The sequence below is a fragment of the Prinia subflava genome, chromosome 3, assembly GCF_021018805.1.
Source record: "Prinia subflava isolate CZ2003 ecotype Zambia chromosome 3, Cam_Psub_1.2, whole genome shotgun sequence".
NCBI lineage: Eukaryota > Metazoa > Chordata > Aves > Passeriformes > Cisticolidae > Prinia > Prinia subflava.
The window spans coordinates 100,358,185-100,383,931 of record NC_086249.1 but is presented as its reverse complement, the minus strand read 5'-3'; the positions used below and the strand labels follow the sequence as shown (position 1 = coordinate 100,383,931).

General features: G+C 48.8%; 1 protein-coding gene across 3 annotated transcripts; it reads right to left on the bottom strand.

Annotated features, from left to right (window-relative positions):
• Window positions 1–785: 785 nt before the first annotated feature.
• Window positions 786–8,791, bottom strand: NYX (nyctalopin). 3 transcript variants are annotated; one of them, XM_063393039.1, is made up of 3 exons: window positions 7,361–8,790; window positions 7,104–7,179; window positions 786–3,179 (listed from the first exon to the last, which is right to left on the bottom strand). In XM_063393039.1, the coding sequence occupies exons 2-3, from the start codon at window positions 7,123–7,125 to the stop codon at window positions 1,780–1,782; spliced, it is 1,422 nt and encodes a 473-aa protein (XP_063249109.1). In that variant the 5' UTR covers window positions 7,126–7,179; window positions 7,361–8,790; the 3' UTR covers window positions 786–1,779. The 3 variants fall into 3 exon arrangements, with proteins under 3 accessions (XP_063249109.1, XP_063249110.1, XP_063249108.1); XM_063393040.1 differs by having other exon boundaries at window positions 7,129–7,179; XM_063393038.1 differs by having other exon boundaries at window positions 7,129–8,791.
• Window positions 8,792–25,747: the final 16,956 nt, after the last annotated feature.

Sequence of the window (25,747 nt, the reverse complement as noted above, 5' to 3'; positions counted from 1 at the left end):
CAGAAAATGAATATGTGGGTTATAAAAACAATTCACTCATGAGGCATCCGTACTTATAGGCAGTGAAATACAACCATTTGTGTCCTACCATCTGTGCCAGGCCTATTGATAAAGCTCCCCTGACAGGATGAAATAGCGCTCCTGTAAAGGCATCCTTAACCTAATACGCCTCTACAGCACTGGGCTGGACTAGGTTTGAAAAACAGCCTCTTAAAATACACAGATGAATTTAGCACTTAAGAAGATTAATGGATTCATAAATAGCCTGGAAATCCAAACTCATTGAATTTAGTTCACGGAACAGGTCAAATAGGCATTTATCAAACCATCTGGCATTTTGATTTCCTGGGGAAACTGTGGTTGAGCTACAGATAACAGAGAAGCCATTGCAGCAGGGAAGGCTTGGTTTTCCCTGTACTCAGCTTTCCTCTGGAAATCTCTTGCACTAATTAGAAAGCAGTAGATCTTTTTGGACAGAAGTGTATTTCTATATAGTCACTTATATTCTCAAGTGTTGCTGCTTAACACAAACATAAGCACGGTCAAGTTCTAAGTGAAAGTACTTATGTTGCAATAAATAGCTTGCCATTTGCTCTAGGCCATGAAAGGACACTCATGTGCACCCATTTGAGTAGCCTACAAAAAAAATCACCAGAGTTGTTCAGGGATCTCAAAAAAATCCCCTAGGTTTAAGCAGTTTATTTTTGTGAGTAAAATATCAAATTATTTTATTAATATGCATTGATACACAAAACATCATTCTTTCTGGTCATATTAGCAGCTTTCATAGATAAAACATTTAAGATGCTGTATAAAATAAAATGATCAGTATGGCATAATATGACACACTACATGGTACATATTAGTGGTGGAAATACAAAATATTTCATAGGGCCTGGTTGCATTTATCATCCCCATGGTCTGCCCCAGCTGCCATGGCATGAAACAATCTACAAATAAAAAAAAGTATTCATTGAAACAATATATTCACTGAGAAATTAAACACATTGAAACTATGGAAATGAGTAGGTTAAGTTTAAGTAGCTTTGCTTCAGCGAAGAATATTTGGACAAACGTGGGTCCATCTGGTTCTCCCTCACCAGTGCCAGGATAACTGGGAGGAGAAAGGATCAAAATCCTGCCTTTGGTCACAGCCAATATACTGTGCCCATCCCAGACGTGCCCAGGGCAGGTGCCTTCCCCAGGTGCTTTCCTCCTTTTAATGAGGCCTAGTGCTGCACCCCTGGGTGCTGCCCAGGACTGCCCCGCTCCCTCCTGCACCCGCTGGGGGAAATCAGGAATGGTTTCCCGCTGTTCAGCAGTGCCTGCTGTGGGTGTGGGTGTCTGCCAGGACATGAAGAGGGGCCAGGTTTTGTGGCCTCATCTTGCTCTCCTGAAGCTGAGTCACCACAGTCATGAAGCTGCTCTCACGAGTTGGCCCGATAGAACAAACACGCCACAGACAGACCCCTCTTCCCTCCATTCCCAGTGGGGAACATCACACATCTGTGGCAAAATCCAGTCTTGGTGCTGCTCATCTCCCTGTGAGTATCCAGGCTGCTCTGGGACACCCATTGTGTCACCCAGGTTTGTCACTCAGAGTGGGACCCAGATCTCACCAGCTCCCAGGGAATCTGAAGCCAGATCCAACAAACCCAACCTGGAAGAGTTTGGAGCCTGTTATGTATCAGAGGCCCACAATAAAACTTTTCTCTGATGGCTGAGTAGGTGCAAAGTCTAAATATTTAAGCAGAACCCCTGCTCCATCCAGCCCTTGGACTATTTGCACAACAGGACAATCACTGTAAAAAGTGCTGAGAGGAACAAGGAAGAGGAGTCAGGCTCGGTTCTGTCTTCCCCCACACCAGAAGAAACCCCTTCAGTCTGTCCGTCCAGCTGCGTGGTGTTACTGTACACCTCAGTGGCATTTGCCACCTCCTCGGGAAGGCCCATGTGGAGCAGGAGTTTGGAGATAAGGCTGTTGAACTTGCTCTCTGTGGTAGACCAGGGCTCCCCGCTCGGGGTGGGCCCCTCGGACGTGACGTTCAGCTCCACGGGGTCGAGGCAGTAACCCTCGGGAGACCTCTCGAAGAGCACATCCGTCAGGTCGATCCCAGCCACGGAGGAGGGGGAGGCACACGGAATGTCCCTGACCAGCCTGTAGTTCTCCATCCACTCCTTGAGCCACTCGATGCGGCAGTCGCACTCCCAGGGGTTGCGGAAGAGGTAGAGCCGGCCCAGGAAGTACACGGGCTCGAAGACGGAGAAGGGCAGCGTGGTCAGGTTGTTGCTGTTCAAGTGCAGAGCCACCAGGCTGGTGAGGTTCTCAAAAGCCCCCTCCTCGATGTAGCTGATCCTGTTGCGGTCCAGGTAGAGGAACTCCAGCTCCCCCAAGTCGCGGAACCAGGTGTTGGAAATGTTCCTGAGAAAATTCCCCCCCAGGTTGAGCATCTTCAGGCGCCTCAGGCCATCGAAGGAGTTTTCTGGAAGCTCGCTGATCAAGTTGTCATTCAGGTACAGGTACTCCATCCGCTGACAGCCCTGAAAAGCTCGCTCGTGGATGACATTTATCTTGTTGTCCTGCAGATTCAGGTATTTCAGCTTGGTCAGGCCCTGCAGGGAGTTGTAGGCCACCGCTTCGATCCTGTTTCTCTCCAGGTACACATGGGTCAAGTTCTCCATGCCCCTGATGGCGCCCGGGATCCTTCGGAAGTTGTTCTGGAAGCAGAAGAGCTCCTGCAGAGCGGGCAGCTCGATGAAGATCCTGTCGGGGATGTTGAAGAGGTTGCAGTCGGCCAGGTCCAGCCTGACGAGGCGCCGCAGCGCGGTGAAGGTCCGCGTGTGGAGATAGCGGATGTACTCGTTGTGGGCCATGCTCAGCTCCGTCAGGCTGGGCAGCCCCTTGAACGCCCCCGGCGTGATGAAGGAGATGTTGTTGTGGTTGAGCGACAGGGACTTGAGGGAAGGCAGCGTCCCGAAGGCCCTCTCGGACAGGAACTTGATGCTGTTTTTATCCAGGTTGATGGAAGAGGCTTCGCAGGGGAACTGGCTGGGGATCTGGCCCAGGCCGGCGCGGTCACAGAGCACGGAGCAGCTCCGCTCCGGGGTGCACACGCAGCTGGGCGGGCAGGAGCGCACGCAGGCCCACACCCCGTGCACCCGTGGGACCCAAAGGATCACTGCCATCCCCACAGAGGCGGGGCAGGAGAGAAAACAATGCATCATTAGCAAACTAGTTAGTCACAGCAGTAAAAGAAATTACCCTGTCTATTCCTCCCCTCTAGCCAAGCTAATTGCCACCTGCACACCAGTGCTGACTGAGGAGCTCGTGTGTAAAATTCCTAAAAATCTTCTGGGTTTTCCAAACCTGCTGTGAATATATGTCACCTAGTTATGTAATCACCATTTGTGATAACTCTGGTTTCTTTTTTCTCTGCTGAGGTCAAGATTAAGACACAGGAAACGTGGTTTTCAAGTTTGGACTTGGATGTTTATTATCTCTTATCTATTTCCAGACTCACAAGGCATGAGATCTAACTAACAAGTTAGAGAAACGAGGTAAAATGGAGTACCTCTGACCCTTTCTAAGGTTATTTAAGTGATCATTACTCAATAACAAGATGACACCTATATTATTTATACTTTTGACCCAATAATGACCACCCAAGGCTTGCAATGAAGACCTTTTTCACCCAATTACAGCCACCTAAATCCATGAAGAAGAAGGAGGAAGAAGGTGAAGAAGAAGGACTTAGACAACACCCAAAGCTCTCAATCTTGACTCACATATATTACTATATACTAAAATCTAAGTTTCCAGAATTCCAACAGAACATAATATCTCATTAATTCCTCTCCCCAAGAGGAGGCTTGCCTAGAGTTCAGTATTTCTCAAGTGTCTGTATTGAGGTGTCTCTGTTGCCCAATGGTGACATGGTTTGGCCAAGGAGCAGACAGAAATGCATTGAAGGCCAGCAGCTGTGGGTGGGTTACAGCATTCCTGGGTGTGGAAAAGGGTAGGACAGTGTATGCTGAGCCTGGCAATGGGCAGGGGAGATCAATTAATTGCCTGAAGTGTGTCAAATTCATACTTTTTGCTTCTTTTTTTCTTTTATTCTTTCAACCTAGTGCTTCTCCAGCAGAGCCATGAGCTGGTGCAGCACTGGAAGGGGAACTCTCAGCTCTCAAGGAGATGCAATGCAGAGTTTGAAAACATATTCCCACTGTGTACTGATATGACAGCGTGAGTAAAAACAAACTAAGAGATATTGTTCAACTGCTGGCTTCATGATCTCATCACAGATGAGAAACTCTTCATCTCCAGCACAGTTTTTGCTGCTTTGCCACCATTATGTTTGATGGGAGCAGCCACTTTGTCCTTTATCAGCCTGACAGGGGAGGTGCAAGGCTGTTGTTTCCTCCTAGGTCAGTCTCACACAGATGGGTGAACAACAAGGAAGACAAGGAGGCTCTTGGGAGAAAAGAGAAAAGAACAAAAATGAACAAAAGGACTGGGAGACAGCCTCCACAGACAGGTTTTTTTGTGGGGAAAAAACATCCAGTCAAATAAAATCTGAAAAACTATTTTTTTTAATGCAAAATGCTCTTCCTCTCTGAAAGAGAGGAAATTTAGATTAGATAGATGGAAGAAATTCTTTACTGTAGGGTGGTGAGGCACTGGCACAGGGTACCCAGAGAAGCTGTGGGTGCCCCGACCCTGTCAGTGTTCAAGGCCAGGTTGGATGAAGCTCTGACAAACCTGGGCTAGTGGGAGGTATCCCTGCTCATGGCAGGGGGCTTGGAATGAGATGATCTTTTAGGTCCCTTCCAGCACAACCCTTTCTCTGATCCCATGAAAGTAAACTCATTTGAGAGGAAGAACTGAAGGCAGTTTTTTAAATTGCTCTCCCAGACACATCCTAACTTCTCCTCAACAAAATGAGCAGCCACAGCAGCAGTCTCCATGTAGTCACAAGCATGAGATGGTGCTCTTGCTGCTGACTGGTTTTCTGCTGCAGTTTATTAACTCCCATAAAAACATAACCCTTTTCTTTTTTTTTTTTTTTTTTTCAGCAAAACATGGGATACCAACAGCTTTACCAACAGCCACCTCTGTTACTGCACTGCTGGGATCAGGGGTGTTTTCTCCACACTCCTGCTGAGTGTCCAGAGAGGGAAGCTCCCAGCAGCTGGGCTGCCTCTCCTGTGGTTTGCAGCACAGTGATTGCTCACTACAGCTGTATTCCCACGGGTATTTTTAGTAAGACAGACTTGTGAGGTGATATGCCCAGAAGCTTCTGCAAGCATCAACTTTTATTTTTTGCAGTCCGTAAGGTTTTAATGTACAGGATAAATTACAGTTTGGGCTCCAAACTTCCCTCCATCCCTTCCTCCATCCTTTCTAAAGACAACATGCATGGGACTGTATTTAGGAGTTTTGCACTGCCTGTGCAAAACCAGCTGTTGGGCAAGTCCCCACTGAAGGGCATCAGCCCAGGAGCTGCCCTGGAGCCTGGGTCTGTTCAAACCATTCTGGTTACTGCATGTAGGAAAGGGATTTAGATTTTACACAGAGAGAGAATCACAAAAGGATGAGCTGTGGCCTCTTCATCAAAATTCAGGTCTCATCATGCCTGGGCACACTATTGTGACTGGAGAATTAGCAAAACAACATCACTTCAAGGATAAATGATAGTGAAGGACTTTGGGAGGTGGAAAGGATTTTAGACAGGTTGTCATTTTGTCTGCTCTTCCCCTTTTTCCCACATCCTTATCTAACAGTCACAGCCGAAGGAAAGTCCCCATCAGTCCCCTTGACGACAGCTGGAGCCTAAGGACAAGAAGGGGAACAATAAGCTGGTCTCAGATTGCTCTTTCTTTGTGCAGCCTGCCAGGGGCTGCCTCATTTGCTCCCCTCTGCACCAGTCCATCCTCTGCGTGCCAACAGGGGCATATGTTGTTTTTGTTAGGCAGTTACATAAACTGAGGGCCAGACAGATTAAGGATTTGCCTGTTCCCAAATGTCTGACTGCAGGTGGTTGTCTGGGAAATGAGGGATGCAAGTGTTGCTGCTGGTAGGGAGCCTTGTGTGGGTTCAGGGTGACATCCAGAGTGGCATTTGTGCATGGACTGTCCCAGAGGTGAGGCTGTCCTGAGTAAGATCCGTGTTTAGCTCCAGCTGCCCCAAGCTGAGTCACATCCCTGGGCTTCAGAGCAGACCTCCACCCACTGCTGTGCACACGGTGGGCAGTGTAGGAATGAGCCTGCTGATAACCAAATCCCCTCCTTCCCCTCCCTGCTTCTTCTCTAATCACTCAATATAGGCAATGTCTGCCCCCAAACCATATCCAGCCTGTTTTCCTTATACACAAGTGTCAAATCTGTGTCTTCTGCTAGTGGCATTCCACAGCAGACTTCTAAGATCTGTATTACAAGTGCTGCATCCTTGCAATGTGCAGGACATGGAAAGTAAGAGCAGGAGGACCACCCAGTGAGAAAAAATCCCCCCAGCAACAGGAGCCCAGAGAAACCCCTCAGCAATGCAGCCTTTGTGGGCAATTTCCCCTCTTTCTCCTGGAAAGGAAGCTGGAAAAAATCCCCTCCACCTGAACCCTACTAAACCCTCGGGAGAACTGTTGCTCAGAGCAAAAGAGATCAGCTCTTCCCCATTGGCAAGATCTCTGATCAACATAGCCTCAAACATTCCCATCTTTCCCACCTTATTCCTTCCCTTAAAAAGGATGTTCACAGACAGAGCAGCAGCTAGAAGCTTTCAGCGACTCAGTAACACATTTGAGCACTCGAATGAGATGTGTGTTTGAGCAAAAGGGTCAAAATAGAAGTAGAAATAGAGCAGTAAGGTCAAAAATATTTGTGACATTAAAGAATAAAAAAATCCTCCTATGGATGATAGCTTCATCCATGTAACTCAGTATTTGGAGGAAAGAGTGAAAGGCCAAAGGAAAAGAAACAAGAAAGAAAGGTCGTATAATCTTAAGAAGGGTAAAGAGACGATGATTGCAATAATTGAACATTTAACCACCACCTTTCCAAATGATCTGTCTAATCCACTACTGGATAATGCAGAATAAGAGTATACTCACCATTTAGGATGATGGCAAACATTACCTTGATTATTCTCTAGTGGCATTTCAGGTCTGGCAAGCAAACTTGAGGGATCTAAAAGCACACAGGAAGAACAGAGATGGGTTTCATCCTCTGTCATTTCCCTGCATCATTTTTCCACAAAAAGATCTACGTTTAGAAAGGAAGATGAAGGAAAATGCTCTTCTCTCACACACTTTCAAGCTGAAGAAGTCCCCAGCACCTTCCTGGTGAGTATCTTTCTTCCACCACTGACCTTCTCAGGGAATCCTGCAGCTTTGTGCCACCGCTTTTCAGGAGCTCATCCGTGTCCTTCCCACAAGCCATGCCAAAGGCAGATTCCTGTCATCTGAGGTGGGAAAGGATCACCAGCAGTAAGACACTGGCTCTACCCCCAGGAGACAGGTGCTGGTACAGAGGAGTGTAACCAGCTTAGCATCAAATAGTGAAAACCAAAATTCCCAACAGAAATCATCTGGATGCGTTGCTTACCTGGCCAGGCAGTGGCTGTGTCCTCCCTCCTGCTCGTGAGGCTGCCCTTAGCCATATGAGTCTGAAAAGTTGGCATTTTTTTCTCACAAGCTATCATTTAATGGCAGGAAAATCCTCTGTATCAGAGGAGGATTAGCGGAGATGGAAGAATGTGTCTGTCCTCTAAAGCTCCCAAAGCGAAACAGGGATTGCAGACGAACCAAACGGATGCTTTCTCCCCTCTGCCAACCTGCTCTCCCCCCACCATTAAAAAAAAAAATACAGTCCAGAGTTGGACTGCTGCCACTCAAACAGCATTGCTGAAAGTCATTACTTCACTCCCCATTATGTAATGGCAGAAGAGATGGGAGAGTGCTGCCTAAATGGAATTAAATTTGGGGGCAATCCCAGGCTTATGGCTTGCCTGCACTGAGCTCTCCAAACAGACACAGCTTGAGACTCTCAACCCCCATGCACCTTTTCCCAGCCCCAGTGTGGCTCACACACTACTAGCAGTGTGCCATTGTGCTGTGCTTCACTAAGAATTGCTCCTGAAGGACAAGAAGACACCAACAGCATTGGGAAAAGGGTCAGCAAACACAGAGAGCCTGCACTGTGTATGTGGCCTTGACAATAGTAAATTCTGGCCTATGAGTGTGTTTTCCTTGTGATGCAGTAGCTGGTGCATGGAAATCATAAGGACAGCTTCTGTATGTGGTGATGTTTTAGCATTCAGGATGTGAATTGGAGTTTAAAGCCTTTTCTGACAGAATGATGATGGTTTCTTTGGAGAGTGGGGGCTGAATAAGTGAGTTATCTCAGCCTCCCATGCCTTAGGTAATTGCATTCACCATGTCAGAGGGAAAAATAGCTCCACACTTTATTTCCAAGTGAATTATTCTGCTTTATTTTTTTTCCCAGGAAATGGAATACCTGATGAATTTATGCTTGATACAGCAAGAAAAATTCAGCTGGGAACCAGGCTGCTGCTGCACTGCTCTTCCTGCAAATTAAAGCACTCAGCTACACCAGGTTTATTTTTGTTTGGCTTTCCCTCAGTCTTAAGGCATCTGGCTGGCAGCTCAGGAAATCTTGTCCATCCCAACAGTGTGTAAGCAGGCTGTGCTGGGGCAGGCTGGAGGGCAGGGGGTGACCCACAGAGCACAGACTTTAGCTGTATTTTAGATTTAAGCCTTTCCCCACCACCTGCTGTAATAAACCCTCCAGCTTTGCACTTCAGTGCTTTGCACCGTGGTGTTTTGCACAGGAGGAAAGAGATTTGCAAAGCCACAGACAGGCACATTGCAGCCTCCACCACAGAGCTGAAGCTGCTGGAGAGCTCGTGGTGACAGAACCAGCACCAGCTGGGTCCTCACCAGTGCTGGGGCAGCTGAGGTTTGCCCTGGAAGCTCTGGTTCCCATGGGAATAGCAGGAAGCCACAGCCTACCTGATCACAGAAAGCAGATCACTGACCTTTCAGCCATGAAGAAACTGAGAGGGGAGGAGGAGAAAGTGCTATTCCTACTTCTCTCTTCCCCAGTTCCTGCAAGAGCCTTATCAGGGCTAGCAGGAATCATGTCTCTCCCCAGGTGCACATGTGCTGTCAGCAAGGGGCAGGAGCAGGCGAGGAGGGTGTGTGGGATTTGGGGACAGGCTGGTGTGTGAGCAGCTGGCGGCTGCCCAGGGATTAGACCTGCAGCTCAGCTTACACAGCAACACTAAACCTGCTCACAGAGAGCAAGGAGGGGCTGGTCTGCACCGGGGCACCACAGTTCTGTGAGATTTTGGGGCTCCCCTGAGCCTCGCTGCTCTTCTCCCATGTGCACATACAAGGGCTGGAGGGGTGGGATGTGAAGGACCATAGAGCCTCGGGAAGTGTTTTTATCATCAGCCTCCCTCGGAGGAGCCGCTTGCAGGACTAACAAAACACATTCCCAATGAAGGGCACTGGGAGCCTCTGCTGTGCACAGCGGGTGGGTGGGGGCTGATGGCTTGAGAACTGGTGGGTTTGATGAACTGGGAGCTGTGAGCACCTCTCAGCCCCTTTTGGGGGCAGGGGGCAGTGGCAGGAGGTGCCTACTGCAGAATCAGCAGCACGGTGCTGGTGAGGCGATGCTGCTGAAGGAAGGCTGGCAGGGAGCACCTCTGGGAGGGCTGCTGCAGCAGGCAGCCTCACCAAGGCCAGCACAGATCCTGCAGGAGCTCCTGACAGCAGCTGTGCCAAACATTTGGATTTCCTACTGTGGCTGTAGGTAAAGGAGCTGGAAGAGCCCCAGTCCTGCCCCATCATGAGCCCTCCCACCCCCAGCCACAGCCAGAGCTCCTCCTGCCCAGCAGCAGCAGCAGCTCACAGCTCACAGCATGAATTTCCCTGCACTCTCCATGGACAGGAGTCTTGCACACCTCCAGCCAGGGGCACAGAGAAGACATTAACATCTCAGCTTATGCTGGGGGAGGCTGGGGAGCTGGGAGTGGGAGGCAACTGAGGTCCCAAATTCTAGGAAAGTCGAGCATCGGCCTGTGAGTGGCTTCAGCAGAGCACTGCAGGTGCACCAAGCAGGGCACCTTGTGCCCTCCTGAACTCCTGGTGACTCCTGACTCATTTCCTGATAACCGTTGGCCCTGAAAGGGCATGACAATGTGAGAAGGAGGCCTGAAAAGGAGAAGTTTCTAGTCATCCTAGGTAGGAAAACTGAAATACCAGAGTACATAAAGGGACCAGCATGTGTTCTCTAAAGAAACAAACCTGGGCTCTAAACCACACCTCAGCATTATTTCAGCATGACTCATGGCTGGTTAATGCCATGCTGGTTGAGCACACTAGAGATGCTCAGTGTTGGGAAGCTGCTGTGGCTGCCAGGCTGGAAGTGGGCTCAGAAGCTATAGACTGTGCTACTGCAGCTCTGTGCTGTTTAATTCTTTTGCCACCAAGAGTTCTTCCTCATGATCTACCCTGCTCTTTTTAATCTCTGGGAACTTGGAGAAGCCAGGGGTCAACAGTGCTGTGGAGACAAGACCAGAAAGCTGCAGAGATATGCTGCCACTGAAAAAAATCAATAGATGTTTATATCTGATCTTCCACCAAAAGAATTTGGAGAATTGAGTCCTGATTGAAGGAACCCACTCTGCTCCAGAGGTGTGTGCTGTGGGGACATAAACCTTGGCACAGCTTCAACAGCTGGCAGTAAGGACAAGTCTGCCTTGCAGGGCAGTCCTGTGCAGACTTGGTGCAAAGATTGCTTCTAAAAGCCAATTTCTTCATGTCCAAGGGCATTTCATGTGATGGTGACTTCAGGATCAGCTCCTATCTCTAATATACATTGATATGATTTTAAATTATCACTGGGGACTGCTTCTTGCAGGTTAAAATATTGCCATTATTTTCCAAATTTGTCCAAGAACAGCTGGCGGGACTCATTTTACCTAGCTGGACTTTAGCCACTTACCTGTGGGCACCACCATGGCCCTCAGCAGGGCTCACTTTCTCTGACAGAGAATGGCAAGGCAGCCAGGGACATGCAGCTTTGGTGACACCAGTGCTGGGTTAGCTGGAGCCCAGGCATTGCACATCCAAATGCTTCCAGCCACGTGCTGTCTTCCTCAGAGCAGTGAAGGAGCAGAGCTGGTGGCCTGACTCTGGTGGCTGAACATCTTCACTCCCCTGGTTTTTGTCTCCATCAGCTGCTTGCATTCATGGCACCAGTGCTGGGGGTGAGGTCCACAGAGCACGAGCCCCTCCGCCTTCCCCAGGCTTTGGTTTCCTGAGCTCCTGAAGCAGCGGTCACAGCTCAGCGCACGCTTCCCCTCTTGTCACAGCCACAGCTGTGTCACACATCTGAGCCTTTCCTGTGCTCGTAATCACCAGGGTGACCTTTGGAGGAGCTGCCTCAGCGTTTCTCGGCAGAGCTGCCGCTGTCAGCGCCGCCCGTGGGACCGGCTGTCACACAGGGTGGTCACACACAGCCCCGGCTGGGGTGAGTGTGGGGCAGGCAGGAGGTGTCCTGTGGCAGGATCACAGAGCTGAGAGCAGACAGGATGTACCAGTGTGGCCGTGCTGGGGTTTGCAGCTGCTGCACAGCCTGTGCTGCCACCAAAAATAGCGCTTGGTACACATGCATGCAATCTTGCTGCTCACAGGAAACGCAGAGCAAGGAGTTAAGAGCTTTTCCTTGCTCAGGAGAGAGGACAGATTTCCATCTGCAGGCAGGGGGTTAATTTTTGTGTGGTTGCCTTTTGTGTAGATGCCTGAAGTTTTAGCTTATTTAGCATATTTTTCCGATTCTGTGCTGCCTAGGTGTGTAGCTCTGAGCTTCATATTAAGTGTCAGTAAGCTCTCTTCACAGGGTAGGCAGACAAAACAATCCCTTTCCAGCTTGGAACCAAGGACAACTGTTATCAGCTTCAGGCCCAAAAGGTATAAACAACAGAGAACTGAAGAGAGCAGCAAGGAGGAAGGAACTTCATAACCTGAAGCTATAACTGGACAATTAACCCAAATATGCAAATGGACCAAAATTTATAAAAGTCTGAGACCTCATGACCGGGCATCCATTTTGTGACCATTTTGGGTCCATCTTGGGTGTAGCCCTGCTCAGGCTCTTGTACTGCCCAAGGTGTATCTTTAAAGGCCTTTTAATAAATATCTACTTTATTCTCTTAGCTCTGTCTAGTCTCTGTTCCAGGTCAGCCTTCCCAAAGCATCAAGGCCACCAAACTTTGCTCAGGCACTTAGTTCCAGAGCTCTCTAAGTTCTAACTCTCTAAGTTCCAGAGCTCCCTCACAGCATGCCCAGCCCCTCAGGCTGCTGTGCCCTGTCCTTGTCATTGTGCCTTCTCCTGGTCCCTGTAGAAGACCAACACCACCTCCAGACACCTCCTGGACAGAAGAGCTGCTGTGGTTCCCCCCACGAGGTCCTCCCTGTGCATCCTCAGCAAGGAGGGCCTCAAGCTCACCCCAGCCCCATTCACCCTCTGGCCTGGGCCATGTCCCCACCACACACACAGACAGACCTGTGGGCTGCCATCACAGAGTGCTCTGAGAGGGGACAGGCTCCTGATGGACGCCTGACTGTGTCTGAGAGCATGTCACACTCGTGTCACACTGCCCAAACCCAGCCCAAGGGCACAGCAGGCTGTCTGCAGGAGGAATCCTGCAGGAGGATTCTTCACCACCTGCTCTGTGGATGCAACAATGCAGCCAGCAGCAGCACTTGGCAATTAATAGCCACCAAAAAGCCACTTACCCACGAGGAAAGTGATGAGTTAAAGCCAATGAAACAGCAGGGAGAAGAGAGGGTCAGGCTGGGCAGCAGAACTCAGCCCCAGCCCAGGTTCTCCCCGATGGCCAAGCCGTGCTGCAGCAGCCTGCAGCTGCAGCAGGAGCATGTTCTGAAAGGGAACAGCACACTCTAGGGTAGGCAGCCTGAAGCAGATGCAGTGCACAGCAAAGCACGGGCGAGTGCACTCATCTGTCAGCACAAACCTCTGCCTGCAGCCCTGTAACACACCACGCAGATCCCACACAAAGAGGACAAGGAGCCCTGGGGATGGGGTGCAGCTCCATCAAGGTCAAATCCTCACAGTGCTTGGCAAGGGCGGGTCAGAGATCCTCTCCAACTCTGTCCAGGTCACTGCATTTCACATCAGCTCTCAAGGTCTCTCCCAGCCCATCCTGCAGATGTGGTTTCATGTCTCTCTCATGCCAATCAAACAGAAACATTTCCAGAAAGAAAGGAACAGCTCTGCAGTGAGGGGCTGGGCATTTTCCGTAGAAGTAAATTCCTTCTTCCCATTGCAGTACATGGGTATGGATGCAGTGCTGAAAACCATCATTTGGGCTGCTGGGTAACTCTCCACAATACCCAGAGCAGTCTTGGGGAAGAGGAGGCAAGATGAGCTCAGATCTCTATTAATTAAAACTGAAGAGGGGCTTGAATCCATGTTTCCCACACCCGCACCGTGACTCTTGGTCTTGACTAAAACTGGCCAGCCATGCTCAGGGTTCTCTGTTCAGGGAAAAACCGCTGCTGCTGAAGCCTGAACAGGGCTGCATCATCTTCCTCTGCAGGGTGAGGAGAGCCCTACCCTCTCTCCTGCCTTCCAGCAGCCCTCATGTGTAGCAGGGCATCACCGGTGTGCAGAGCGCATCCGAGGAGCAGCTGCTGCTCCCGTGTCACACAGCAGATGGGGAAAGCCAAGGCTGTGCCAGCCAGCCTGGCCCCCCTGCTGAAGGTGGCACCTGAGGGTGCCAGTGATGTGGGCATGCACAGTCAGGGAGCCCTGGGACAGTGTGGGCTCATGCTGCATTTTCCAGCAGCTGGGGAGCTGCTCTGCTCCGGTCCCTCTGTGGGGCCGTTTCTATCCTGTGTGATTGCAGGATGCTTCCCCCCTCACCCCCTCATGCTTTGACCTGGAATGTGGTCAAGCAACTCAGTGGACAATGACAATTTATTTGTAAATCAATTTTTTTTTAGAATGAAAGGGGAGCTATGTGTTGTTCTGGTGTTGTGTTATGCTAAAAATCAGTCTGGCATACCAACCCCAAATCAACATCCTGACAGTAAGGCAGAGCTTTGGCAGATAAGCTGCTAAACTGGCCTGGAGGCATAGGACTGATAGTCAACACCTCTACACTAAAAATCCAGCCCACTTTCCATACAGCAGGTTCTTCTGAGATACCCCTTCTTGGACTGTGTCTGGAGATTCTCCCTTGAGTGGGGATGCACCTCTCTGCCCACTCTGAGTGTTGGTGTGGTGAGTTACATCAGTGTCTACTTCATAACTTTCTTTGTGCTAGCTTTAATATAATTGCTTTAATTTAGTGCACTACAGTATACTGTATATTAGTAGTTTCAGCTTTTATTCTGTGTAGTAAGTAATTCTGATTAAGATCTTTCTAATCATTTGTCATAATAAATAATTTGTTTTCTATAAACATACCTGATTTGCCACCTTTAAATCCTGCAGGTCAAAGTTACTTGGATTGTTGACAGTCTGAGGCTAAGATTGGATCCAGCCACCTGGATCCTCCTTCCTCTCTGCACCTCGTGACTCAGTGGCAGGGTTTCTCTAGTAAATTTTGTCTGAAGCTCCCGGTCACACCCGGGAGCAGTAGCAGGGACAGCAGCTTGTGTCCTGCTGAGGTTCTCATGCCATGCTTTCCACAGGCTGCTGCCCAGGGCAGACTCCCTGCAGCTCCTTGTGATCTAATGGGAGGCCTGCACAGTGCACACAGGAAGGCAAGGATGTGGCAGCAAGTTCTGCTTAATTCCCCCTTAATGCTCATGGGTCCATTCATCCTGATAAAACTCCTCCACAGCCACACACAGGCAATGCACAATGAACTTACACACAGCTCTGTAAACACCTTTTGAAACAGCCTTTCTGCACTAAAGGCACAGCAGGCCATACATTACCCAAGCCAACAGCCCTCCCAGGACTCACCAGACACTTTATTCACCTCCTGGTAATTCATCTCTCCCCCTCCAGGACAGGATCAGTGGCACCTTCTCCCCACTCTGTAGAGTCAATATTTGGGGCAGCTTCATCACTTACCTGCCTCTGCTGTAACTCAGCTGTTTATGTCAGGATCCTGCTCTGTAGCCAGGTCAAATACTTGGGAGAATGAACCAGAAGCCCTGGGATTCTTGGAGGAAGGGACCTGGGAGGCTACAGCTGAGCTGCAATGTGATTTTTACTCCACCTGCCATGGCACTTTTCCCTGCCTAACACTTCTGAATGCAAAGTAACAAGGATCATTGCAACATGCCGAGCAAACATAATTACCTGGTATAGATCTAAAATAGAATTCTGTTGTCTGTCAAAGATGCTGGCAGGCAGGAAAGGAGGAAAGCATCAGATGGGGAATAAACTTCAATAGCACAATAACCAGCACATTAAACTGGAGGTTAGAGCAGTAGACACTCACAGATGATCTGGAAGATTTGTTAAATGGACTTATCATGCCTTACTGAATATGCAGTGGGCGTGCATTCTCTGAATACATCAAGCCCAGGTGTGAAACACATCATTGCTCCAGGGCACACCAGAGGGGGATGGAGCACTCACTGCCTCAGGAGCTGCCCTGGGGTCTGCCATCTCCACAAAGTCCATGTGCAAGGGGTTTAGATCCTCCAGCTCAGTAATGCAGCTACTCAAGCGTCCTGCACCTGATGAATGCAGAGTTTTTGCACAGGTCTAAGATGATTAAAGCTAGCAGAGCTTGGGGGTGGGAGGGGAACAGCCACTGCAGGAGATAAGCTCACGTTTACACCTACATTTTCTGCTTCCCACTCCTTCCCTGCCTGTGATTTTATGGGCTGCTGACAGCTCCTCCTCCAAAAAAAGCCAAAAAAAAAGCCCCCACAGCCATGACATGGCAAAGACAGCAGATCCCCCACGCTGGGGTGTATTTATGGATCACAGAAGTACAGCCCTCTGCTCATGCAAAAGACTCCGTTTCCTGCCAGCTGCAGAAGGCCTCGTTACCTGAGGAACAAAGAGCTCAGCACCTTCTTTCTGAGACATGGAAGTGATGGTGGCAGAGGATGCAGCTCCTCTGCAGCAGGGCAAGCACTGAGCTCCTGGATAGGATTGGTGCTGAGTCCCAAACACTGGCAAGGGGGAGAGAAAGCTCCATCCTTAGAGCCTGACAGCAGCAGCAGCACAGCCTGCCCATCCCTTAACCATTTCTGGGCTGCATCCAGGGATGCAGGCTGTGGTGGGTTCACAGGAGCCTGCAGGCAGGTGGGGGAAACCCTCGGTGCTCTTGTCAGAGAAGCTGTGCCACAACCGCTGGGCTTTAGCCACGAGTGTGTTGCAACAAGCTGCTGGAGCTACTGTGCCCAATTTGAGTTATAACAGAGAGTAGAGTATCTGCCCTCCTTGTGTGGTGGGAAACAAATAAATGAGGGGGCAAACAACATGTGTGGGAAATGCACTGGAGGGCCAGACATTCACCATTAAAAATAAATCACACTGGGGCTCTGCAAGAGACAACAGCCCTCAAAAACCTGTGTTCTACCCAGAATTTCTCACTATGGTCATCATTTCCCTCTGATTTCAGCAGCACTTTCACACTTCTCTGAGCTTTACTGAGCTGTGCAGGGGAGACACGTTTGGTACATGAGGGTGTGGGAGGGGGAAGGAGCTGCTGGGCCACATAGGGCAGCGCCTCTGGGGCACCCAAAACACCCTGTCCCTCCTTGGCACTCTGAGCATTCACAGGAGCCACTCAGGTGCACTTGTTGACAGCCTCTACAGTCTCTCTCCAAGCAATGGTCTCACCAGTGTCACAGAAATGTTTCCCTTTGGACAGGGAAACCTCACTGCAATGGGTGCAGTTTAAAATTTGCAAAATAAGGAGCAGACTATGGAAGGAATGAATGAAAGCACTGAGCTGGGATGCTCTCAGACTATTATTTGGGGTAGATGCTGAGTGGGTGCCTTGACAGAGCATCCCATGGAGCCTGGGGGATCCCACCAGTGCCTCAAGCTGGCTCTGTGTTGCTTGAGTCTCCAGCTGAAGGGCCACAGCACCAGGGCTCAGCTCAGGGTGTGGACAGGAGCACACACAGGGCCCTCACAGCTCAGTGGGCAGCAGCATCCCCTGGGGAGCAGGACGAGCAGCCAGGGCACTGCCACAGTACAGAGAGGTTGGCTTGTGCTAGCAAAGCCCAGATGTGGACTCACCTTGCCTGAGACCCACTCCTGCAGCTCTGGGGCTGTGCCATGCAGCAGCACCTGTGTTTGGGTGGCTCTATTCACACTTGAGAGACCTAAAAAGGATTAACTGTATGCCAGGGAATGTCAGCAGCACAGATGCTGAAACACCCTCGAGGTTCTGGGCCTGAATGTTCAATCAGAAGTGTTTTGTGAGACCTAGACAGCACATGAAGATGATCTAAACATTTTATTTATTGAGGCCTGGAACGTGCCAATCACTTTTCCATGACAAAGTCTGCAGGGTTGTTTGCCTTTTGTCCATGTGCACGACCAACCAGCCCAGTCCAAACAGGCTGTGTCAGGTGTCACAGGGACACTGCTCCCAGCCCTGATTTCCTGCAGGGAGCCCAGCCCTGCAGCTCCCCAGCCAGTGCCCTGAGCTCTGTCCCATGCCAGCCTGAACTGAGCCTCTCCACCCCTGCCCTGGGAGCGTGCAAGGACAAACTGTGCAGCACAGCAAACCCTTAACATCAGCAACACCAGCCACAGGCTGGACAAGCAGCAGCTTTTTCAGTGCTTGCCTGATGAGGAGCAGCCCCAAGAGCAGCAGCCCCAAGCCTCAGGAGAGCCAAACCCACCCCACCACCAAGAGAAGTGTCCTACCAAGGGAAGCCATGGGCCAGCAGGGATCAAAAGGGGACTATCCCCCCCTCCTGTTGAAACCATGACACTGTGCAGCAAAATGAATAAATGATGCCAGCAGCCTCTGGCAGAAAATGAAAGAGGAGATGGGATTTGCAAACACTTCCGAGGAGGGGGGGTGGCTGGGGGTGGAAGCATCGCCTTCTGTTTCCTGGGCAGCTTCTGCATTTTGCACTGAACTAATCTGTGGATAAAATACAGCAGCAGCCTCAGGGGTAGAGACTCAAGAATGTTCCCCCATCCACCATGAAAACCCTCACATGCACCCCTCACACTGCAGCCCCTCTGGAGGCCAGTGCCCCTTGGCCCCATGCCCGACTCAAAAAATCAACACTCAGAGACTTTGGGCACCAGCAGAGCAGAAGCTGCAAAGGTCACAGTCCTGCACTGTAATTATTTTTGGAATTTTCTTTTTTGTCTTCTGTCTCTCCAGGCCCATGCAAAGTCCCCAGCAGAAGTGGGGAGGGAACAACCTCTCCAGGAGGTCCCGTGGGCACTGTCAGACCCCTGCCTTAGCCAGTGCTCCACACATAAAGGGGGAAATGGTAACAGCAACAGAAACACAAATCAAAAGGCTCAGGTGTCTCCTTTTGACCAAACCTGACATAAGGCAAAAAAGCTTAACTAGGCCCCAGAAGAACACTAATTATCAAATGGAAAATTAACAGGCAATTTGTCTCTAATGTGAGCTGATAATTTCTAGGGGAGGAATTAAATAAATGGGAGAATTAAATCACCAAGAATTTGCAGAGTGACCACTTCTGATGGGATTCCATTAATGAGCTATCTGATAATCATGTCAGGCTTCATTTTCTTCTCCTCTGGACACAAGGGAAGAGACAAAGAACAGGAAATCACTGCAGTGCTCCCTCTCCCAGGCTTTAGAGATGCTTGCACCTTGCTGAGCCTCACCCTTTTTTCTCTGACAAAATCTGAGCAACTGAAAAGCAAAAGCCAAAAGCAGACACTAGCAAAACACTGTTTAAAATTTTAAAAATTAGAAAACAAAATTAGTGGGTGAGTGAGGAGGAATTTTGCTTTGCAGGAATGGCCTTCAGGACCACATTGCAGCCTCAGCCCCAAATTTGGTGCCAAAGCAGTGACACAGTGAACTGGAGTCAAAGTCCAGTGCCAGCGCCCTCCAGCAAAGAGGGCGGTGAAAAGTGAGTGTCCTGCCCTTGGGGAATGAGAAAACAAACTTGTTTTGCTTTGGATTTCAGCCTTGCCCAAGCTGTTCCTCTGTCCTGAGCAATGGATGGGGGGTGATGCTCCTCCCCCAGGCTGGGTGCAGGCACCCCAGCTCACTGCTGTCTAATTAGCCAGAGCAGTGCTTATGTCAGTGTCAGACTTTTAATGACAGCTCCGTGCCAGCTGCAGGAAGAGAAATGATCTCCAGCCTTGCAGAAAGACAGAGCCGCATGGGCAGACACCACCTGATCTCTCACAAAGCCTGCCAGCACAAAAATAACTTCTCAGAAACACTTGAACACATCTGAACAAGCAGAACCAGCCAGTATCAGATCAGCACTTTGTATCTCAGGGCTGCAGCACTTGTGACCCAGCCTCCAGAGCCCTAAATTTGGATTTGCTGCATTCTTCAGACCGGTGTCTGAGCTCACCTACTTTCAGTTCTGCCAACTCATTGCAGCATTGTGTGCCAAATTCTCTAACCACCCTCCTGGATGGAAAAACACAAGCATTTACACTTCAGGGCAGTGACTAATTTGTGGCACCTATAATGGGTGAGGCTCTGCAAGTGAAATAATATGGTGAGGTCCAGGTGGAACTGAGCAGGGAAGTGACACTATCTGTGTCATAAACAGGCTGTGTTTTTCCACACATGTGGAAATATATGTGAACAGAGGTCAAAGGAGGCAAACTGAAAGCAAATGGAAATCACTGCTGCTGATTTGTAAAATGATTCTCCGAGTATTAGGATTTTCCCTGATACTGCACATACTTGCTGCAGTAACACAAACTGATAGCTCTGAGCCATCTTGCAGTTTGTGCCTGAATGACAACAATAATAATAATAATAAAGCAAAACATGAGACCTGTCAGCGCCTGCTAGCCAGTTCACATTACAGAACAAAATATTCTCTCCTGGAACACGCTGGGTCTTATGCAGATTCAACTTATCTGGGTGACGCAAATGCTGTAAAAACAACTCTGAGTCACAGAATAAAATCACATAATTCTCCAAAGCCGAATAAGGACAGAATTCAGCCCACATAGCTCTGACTTCCCATTTTCCTGGTAGTAGCAATTTTGTTTATCTTCCCTTGTAAACGATACGGTTTCCTTGCTCTCACAGAAAATCTTGCATTTCTTTTGACTAAAGCCCACAGTTGGTGTAAATACTGGTACTGTAAAAAATAAAGTAACATCCTAGTATCTGCAAGGCCCAGTGTAAAAAGCCTGTTATGTGCTCTCTGGGACTCGCTTTGCTAATTGGTATGAAGTCTTTATGAGGAACCTGGAAGGCATTCTCCCAGGCTGCCTGTAGTTTTATTTTGATATATTTTTTACCAAGAGTTCATTTACAGCCCATTAGAGCCAGGCTTGGGTATTTTATGAATGTAATACAGCAGCACGCAAAGAGCACTTAATGCCTTAAGTCTTTAGAAGGCTTTTTAATTTTGTAATGCAACTGAATTGTTTTACCACCAGATTTCTCACGCACCAAAGTGGGTAAGGCCTTGTGCAAACAGGTTTGCAGCATGTAAATAAAGCTTTCAGACTTCATCTGTGCGTGGTGTAAAGCACCATCACTCTGCTCCTGTCATTTTGCATCAGCAGCTGCTGAGTTTTCCACTTTGAAACCTCAGGGGCATTTTATTAATAGGGTGGGAGGAGTTGTGTGCAATAAACAGGATGTGATGTATTTGCAGTACATGCAAGCATATTGCTTTATTTGTTTTCCTTCTCCCTGGCTTAGCAGCACCTGAGCTGAGCTGTGCTGGAAATACAGGGTGCAATGTTCACAAGCTTGATCTAACTGCAGACAGCAATGAGAATCTTTTGTGTCCTTTCTGGCTGCTGACTGCTCTCTTTAGGGCCCTGTTTGGAAGGCAGTGACACAGCCCTGGCTCTGCATTTTGAAAAGCAAAACCTTTTTGGAGCAGGTGAGAATGCAGCAGTGCTTGCACAGAGTTGCTGCCCCATGGTTGACACTGGTGATACACAGATCCCTGATAAGATATGCACACACTCCTGGGGCTCGAAGCCATTAACAGAGCAAAGCCAGGACATGCTCAAAGAGTGGGGCTCGTAAATCAGAAAGAACAAACTGTGCTGTGACCTACCAGAGCCTTAATGCTGCAGCTCCAGCCAGCCAAGCCATGCTTGCACAGCTGCACCCCTTGTCAGCTTTCTGTTCAGTGATCCCTCCTTCTCTTCCCTGCTAAGTGTCTTACAAGTTACCACTAGTAACTGAATATATTTACTGAATATAACCAAGGTCTCCAAGAACCTCATGCACATTTGACATTTTTGTGCTGAACAGTAACATTTATGTAATTGAGGCATGTTTTTCCACTGCTGTGTTTTAAACACAGCAAATCCAGTCTGGTTTTTTTCCTGAAAGGTCTACCAGGTCTCTAACAGAAGCTTTATCACCAGCATGTCACTTGAGAAAAAGCAAAAGTAGTGATTTATTCAGCCTCTTTAAAACTCCTGTATCATTAAATCTGATGTAGCTCAAATGTTTGAGAAGCGTTGAGAGGAAAATATGTCTCTATTAAGGCTCCAAGGCTCTTGTCTTTCTGATTAAGTAAAAACAATTTAATACTGCTGAGACCTCCCACGCCATATTCTTCTGAGAGGAAAGGCAGGAAACAGTCTATCTGATGTTCCCTATTTGGGGAGAAATAGAAATACTTCAGAGTTCCTTTATCTATCATAAGCTAGCTGAGAAGAAATTACTGGGTTGTTTTTCTTTACTTTTCTGCCAGCTTTAATCCACTGATAAGCCTGGAAAACTCAGTGCTGTCACCTAGGGCTGACATGAAAGGATAAGTGAAAGCTGCAGATAATCATCCCTAAATAAGAGAAGGGGCATCATTAGTGCCCAGCCATCCTGGCACAGGATCTGTGATGCTGGGAATGAGGTAAAGGGGGACACAGCAGTGACTCCACTTGGACAAATGACACATGTAATTCAGCTCTGGCTATTGTAACCACTAAGCAGCTTACAGAAATTTCCTCCAAATACTGTTATTCATCTGCCTAACTTGTGCTGTCATAAATAAGCTCCACGGGGGTTTGTTGTAAGGGCTGGCTTTTCCTTTCCATCAAAGAGAAAATCATATATTGAGATTTAATCAAATGGCCTGCACAGCAAATTGGCAGCAAGCCTTTTGGCCCAAACATTTGATTCTATACCTGTGAATAGACACCATGATCCAGTCTGAGCTTTACAGTCCAGGAAGGTCACTGGAGGACTTTGCCCCTATTAAGCTAGACATAGACATGCCCTATTTTAGCCTTGCACATAGGAGACTGCCATGCAAACACTGCAGGGCATTTCCAGGCTGCTGACGGGTTTTATTTCCTGTTGTCTCTTATCTCCTGGAAGAAGCTGCATTTCCATCTCTGGGCTGTGGCAGATGAGGGGCGATGTGCTCAGCAATGGCCCGGGCTGGAGCTGTGAGCCCTGGCACAGCTCTGGCTGTGGCTCTGCAGAGGCCACTGCTGGCTCCTCTGGTCACTCATCACACCAGGGCACAGTGTGCAGGTTCACAGCTGGCTCCGGGAATGTTTGAAACAGCCGGGGCTTTGCCAAGTCAGAACACATTCACAGACTGGGAGATCGTCTCAGGACAAAGCCTGCCCAGGAAAAAGCCTGTTTCCAATTTGGCACTGCAGCTTGGAGCAAGAGGGTTCAGCTCCCAGGACTGCCACAGCTGGAATCTGTTTATGGAGGAGGTTTAAAACACAGCCGTAGCTAATCCCTGAATTTCCTACAGCAAAGCATAAAACACTGCTTGTTTATTCCCCCAGACAGGAATTTCACCAGGTCTGTGACATCTGGCTACGGTTTGCTGGCCACACTCTCACAGCTCACAGGCGAGACCAGAAGAGAAGAAGACCTAAGACACCACTGTGAAATGACCTCTCTAAGAAGCTCTCATTAGCATCACTCTCTGAATTACAGAGTTAAACCTCCCTGCTCCCATAACTAATCCTTTGGATTTGCATGGCAATTCAGATAAGATGCTACTTTCCTCAATGCTGTACAAACACAGAGCAAAAGTCTGCAGGACATCACAGATATCCTGGGACTGTGTTCCTGCTTTCCTACAAGTTTCCCCAGGTTTCCTGTTACCCCATGAGTCCATCCTGCAATGTTCAAGGCCAGGCTGGATGGGGCTCTAAGCAACTTTTTTTTTGATCTAGTGGAAAGTTCCCAGCCCATGGCAGGAGGTTGGAACTGAGTGATCTTTAGGGTCCCACCTAAAGTGTGGGACCTAACCTTTCTATAATCCCATTTGGGCAAAGGAGGTAAATAATGGAAAGGAGACATAGACATATTCCACAGCCAACAAAGTGAGACAAGGTATGAAAAGATGGTCCAAGAAAGAGTTTATGCAGGAGTTCTGTGGTGTTAAAACCAAAGCACCTGGCAACAAGGTGAGAGACAATGAAACAGATGAAAAAGTTTGGAGTTCTCTGCCTTACCACCCCTGTGTGCTCTGGGGCCTCAGACTTCCCCCAAAATTCAGTCTGTAGGAGCACATGAGCAGCTGTAACACAAGTGACACATGACTGTACACCAAAATAGGAAAGCTGGAATGGAAGAGTGAAAGATTATATTTGAAGGTGCAAACTCCTTGTCCAAGACAAACTAAAGTATCCTCAGTTAAAAAGGAAGGATTCCTGCACTGTTTAAGAGCCCAGCTCCAAAACTAATAGAACATCCAGGTTCCAATCCACAGGCTGTCAATTTTGAACAGACTGAGCAATCTCAGCAGACAGGTCTGCCTCTGTTGCCCTGGGTAACCATCTGCTCTGTGTGACTCCAGAGTGTGAGAGGCTACAGCCCTTGAGGAACAGCACCTTTAGTCAAAACAGCAGAGTCAGGAGATGCTGAGCACTCAGCTAGATGAAGAGACACTGGACTAAATTAAAGAATAATGTTAGAAATTGAAGCATAAATTAGGCTCACTATTGGCTATACAGTGTTGAATTTGAAATTTAATTAATTTCTCATCACATGAAAGAGTCTTGAGCACTGTCTCTGGGATTATTAGTGTCTCCCAGTAAAGGACAGTAGTTTTATGTAATTTAAGTCAGCTAGGAGAAGCCTGGCTGCTCTCTAGCCTGGTTTACTGACACTTCACAATGCAAATATGCATCCTGCACCAGCTGGGGCCTGGAAACTTGAGGCGACATGGGAAGGAATGTTCTGACACATGCACTCCATTCCTGCCCATCAGCAATCACCCTGCCAAGCCTGATATCCTTCTCTACTGTACTGAAATCACTATTTCCTCACTCCCTAGCTGCTTCTTTTCCAGTTTGATCTGCAAGAACCTGGACATGTTTCTTTCCTGCCTACTCCTTTATTAACAGTCATATTATCCATACTTGAAAATGTGCTCCGAAAGTCACTGGTGACACAATGTACAAGAACCACAGAAATCAAACCCATCAACACATTCATTTTAGCTGCTGCTTTGCTCACTCTCCCATGCCCAGCACTATTCCAGGCCAGAACTCCGAGGACCCCTTGGTGATTCCAGCAGAATCATAGTGGGAACTTTCTGCTGGGAGAAAAGGAGAAGCACAACACATCCAGAATAATTCTGAGGGCAGAATTTAATCTTTAAATTTAACCTGAGCACCACAGGTTAAATCAGGCTGGGTGGGAGGTGTCACCCCAGAGCCACAAGGTTTTCCTCACCTCCCAGCTCAAGGAAACTCAAATTTGAACTTCAAGGGGGATAATGGGAATAAAGGGTAACACCAGCCACTCACAAGTTAAATGGCTAAATAATCCCCACTGTGACAAGGAAACAGGTAAATTCTGTATTGAGAGGATCAATTCAGTGCTGTTCAAAAGAGAAATGTGGTATGTACCTTATGAGCAGGGGGGACTGTGGAATGCTCTGCATGGAAAGCCAGGGAAAGACTCACACCCACCACTTCAGCCTCAGTATTTTTCTCACTTCGTCTCCTGCCAGCATGAACTGATCCAGGACATTTTCTCTACCCACAAAGCTGATCAAGCACATCCTCCTGCCAGCCTGCGAGCGTCAGCAGCCAGCTCACCCCAGTGCCAGCACACACAGCTGCCACCCTTCCTCCCTCCCCCACCAGAGTCTGCTGCTTCCAGCCAGCCCCCACGGGACACGGATTGGGACACAGACTGGGATCTGTCCCGTGATCATAAGCAGGAAGATCCAAAGCTTTGATCTCATTCCCGCTCCGCTTTTGACGTCAGAGGGCAAAGCCTACGCTGCAATTTCTGCAGCAAGGCTGAGCTGCCTCTCGCCAGAAGGTGTCAGACCCACTGCAAACCTCACTTAGAGCAGCCAGAACCAAACCCGTGAAGGGCACCCGCTGCTTTCAAGGCTTGAGGAAGTCCCCTCCTTCAGACAAGCCCCTTGGCACAGCAGAGGAAGGATCATCCTCAGCTGCCCACCAGGAACTCCCCACCAGGAGTGGTGAGAGCTGCTGAAATTTCTTCCCACTCAGCATCAGCAGGAAAATTTCCAGACTTCCCTTTCAATAAAATGGTGATGAAGGTACAGCAAGAGAAGGATGAATCCAGGACTCGGGGATTGCCCTGACCCAGGTGCAAAAC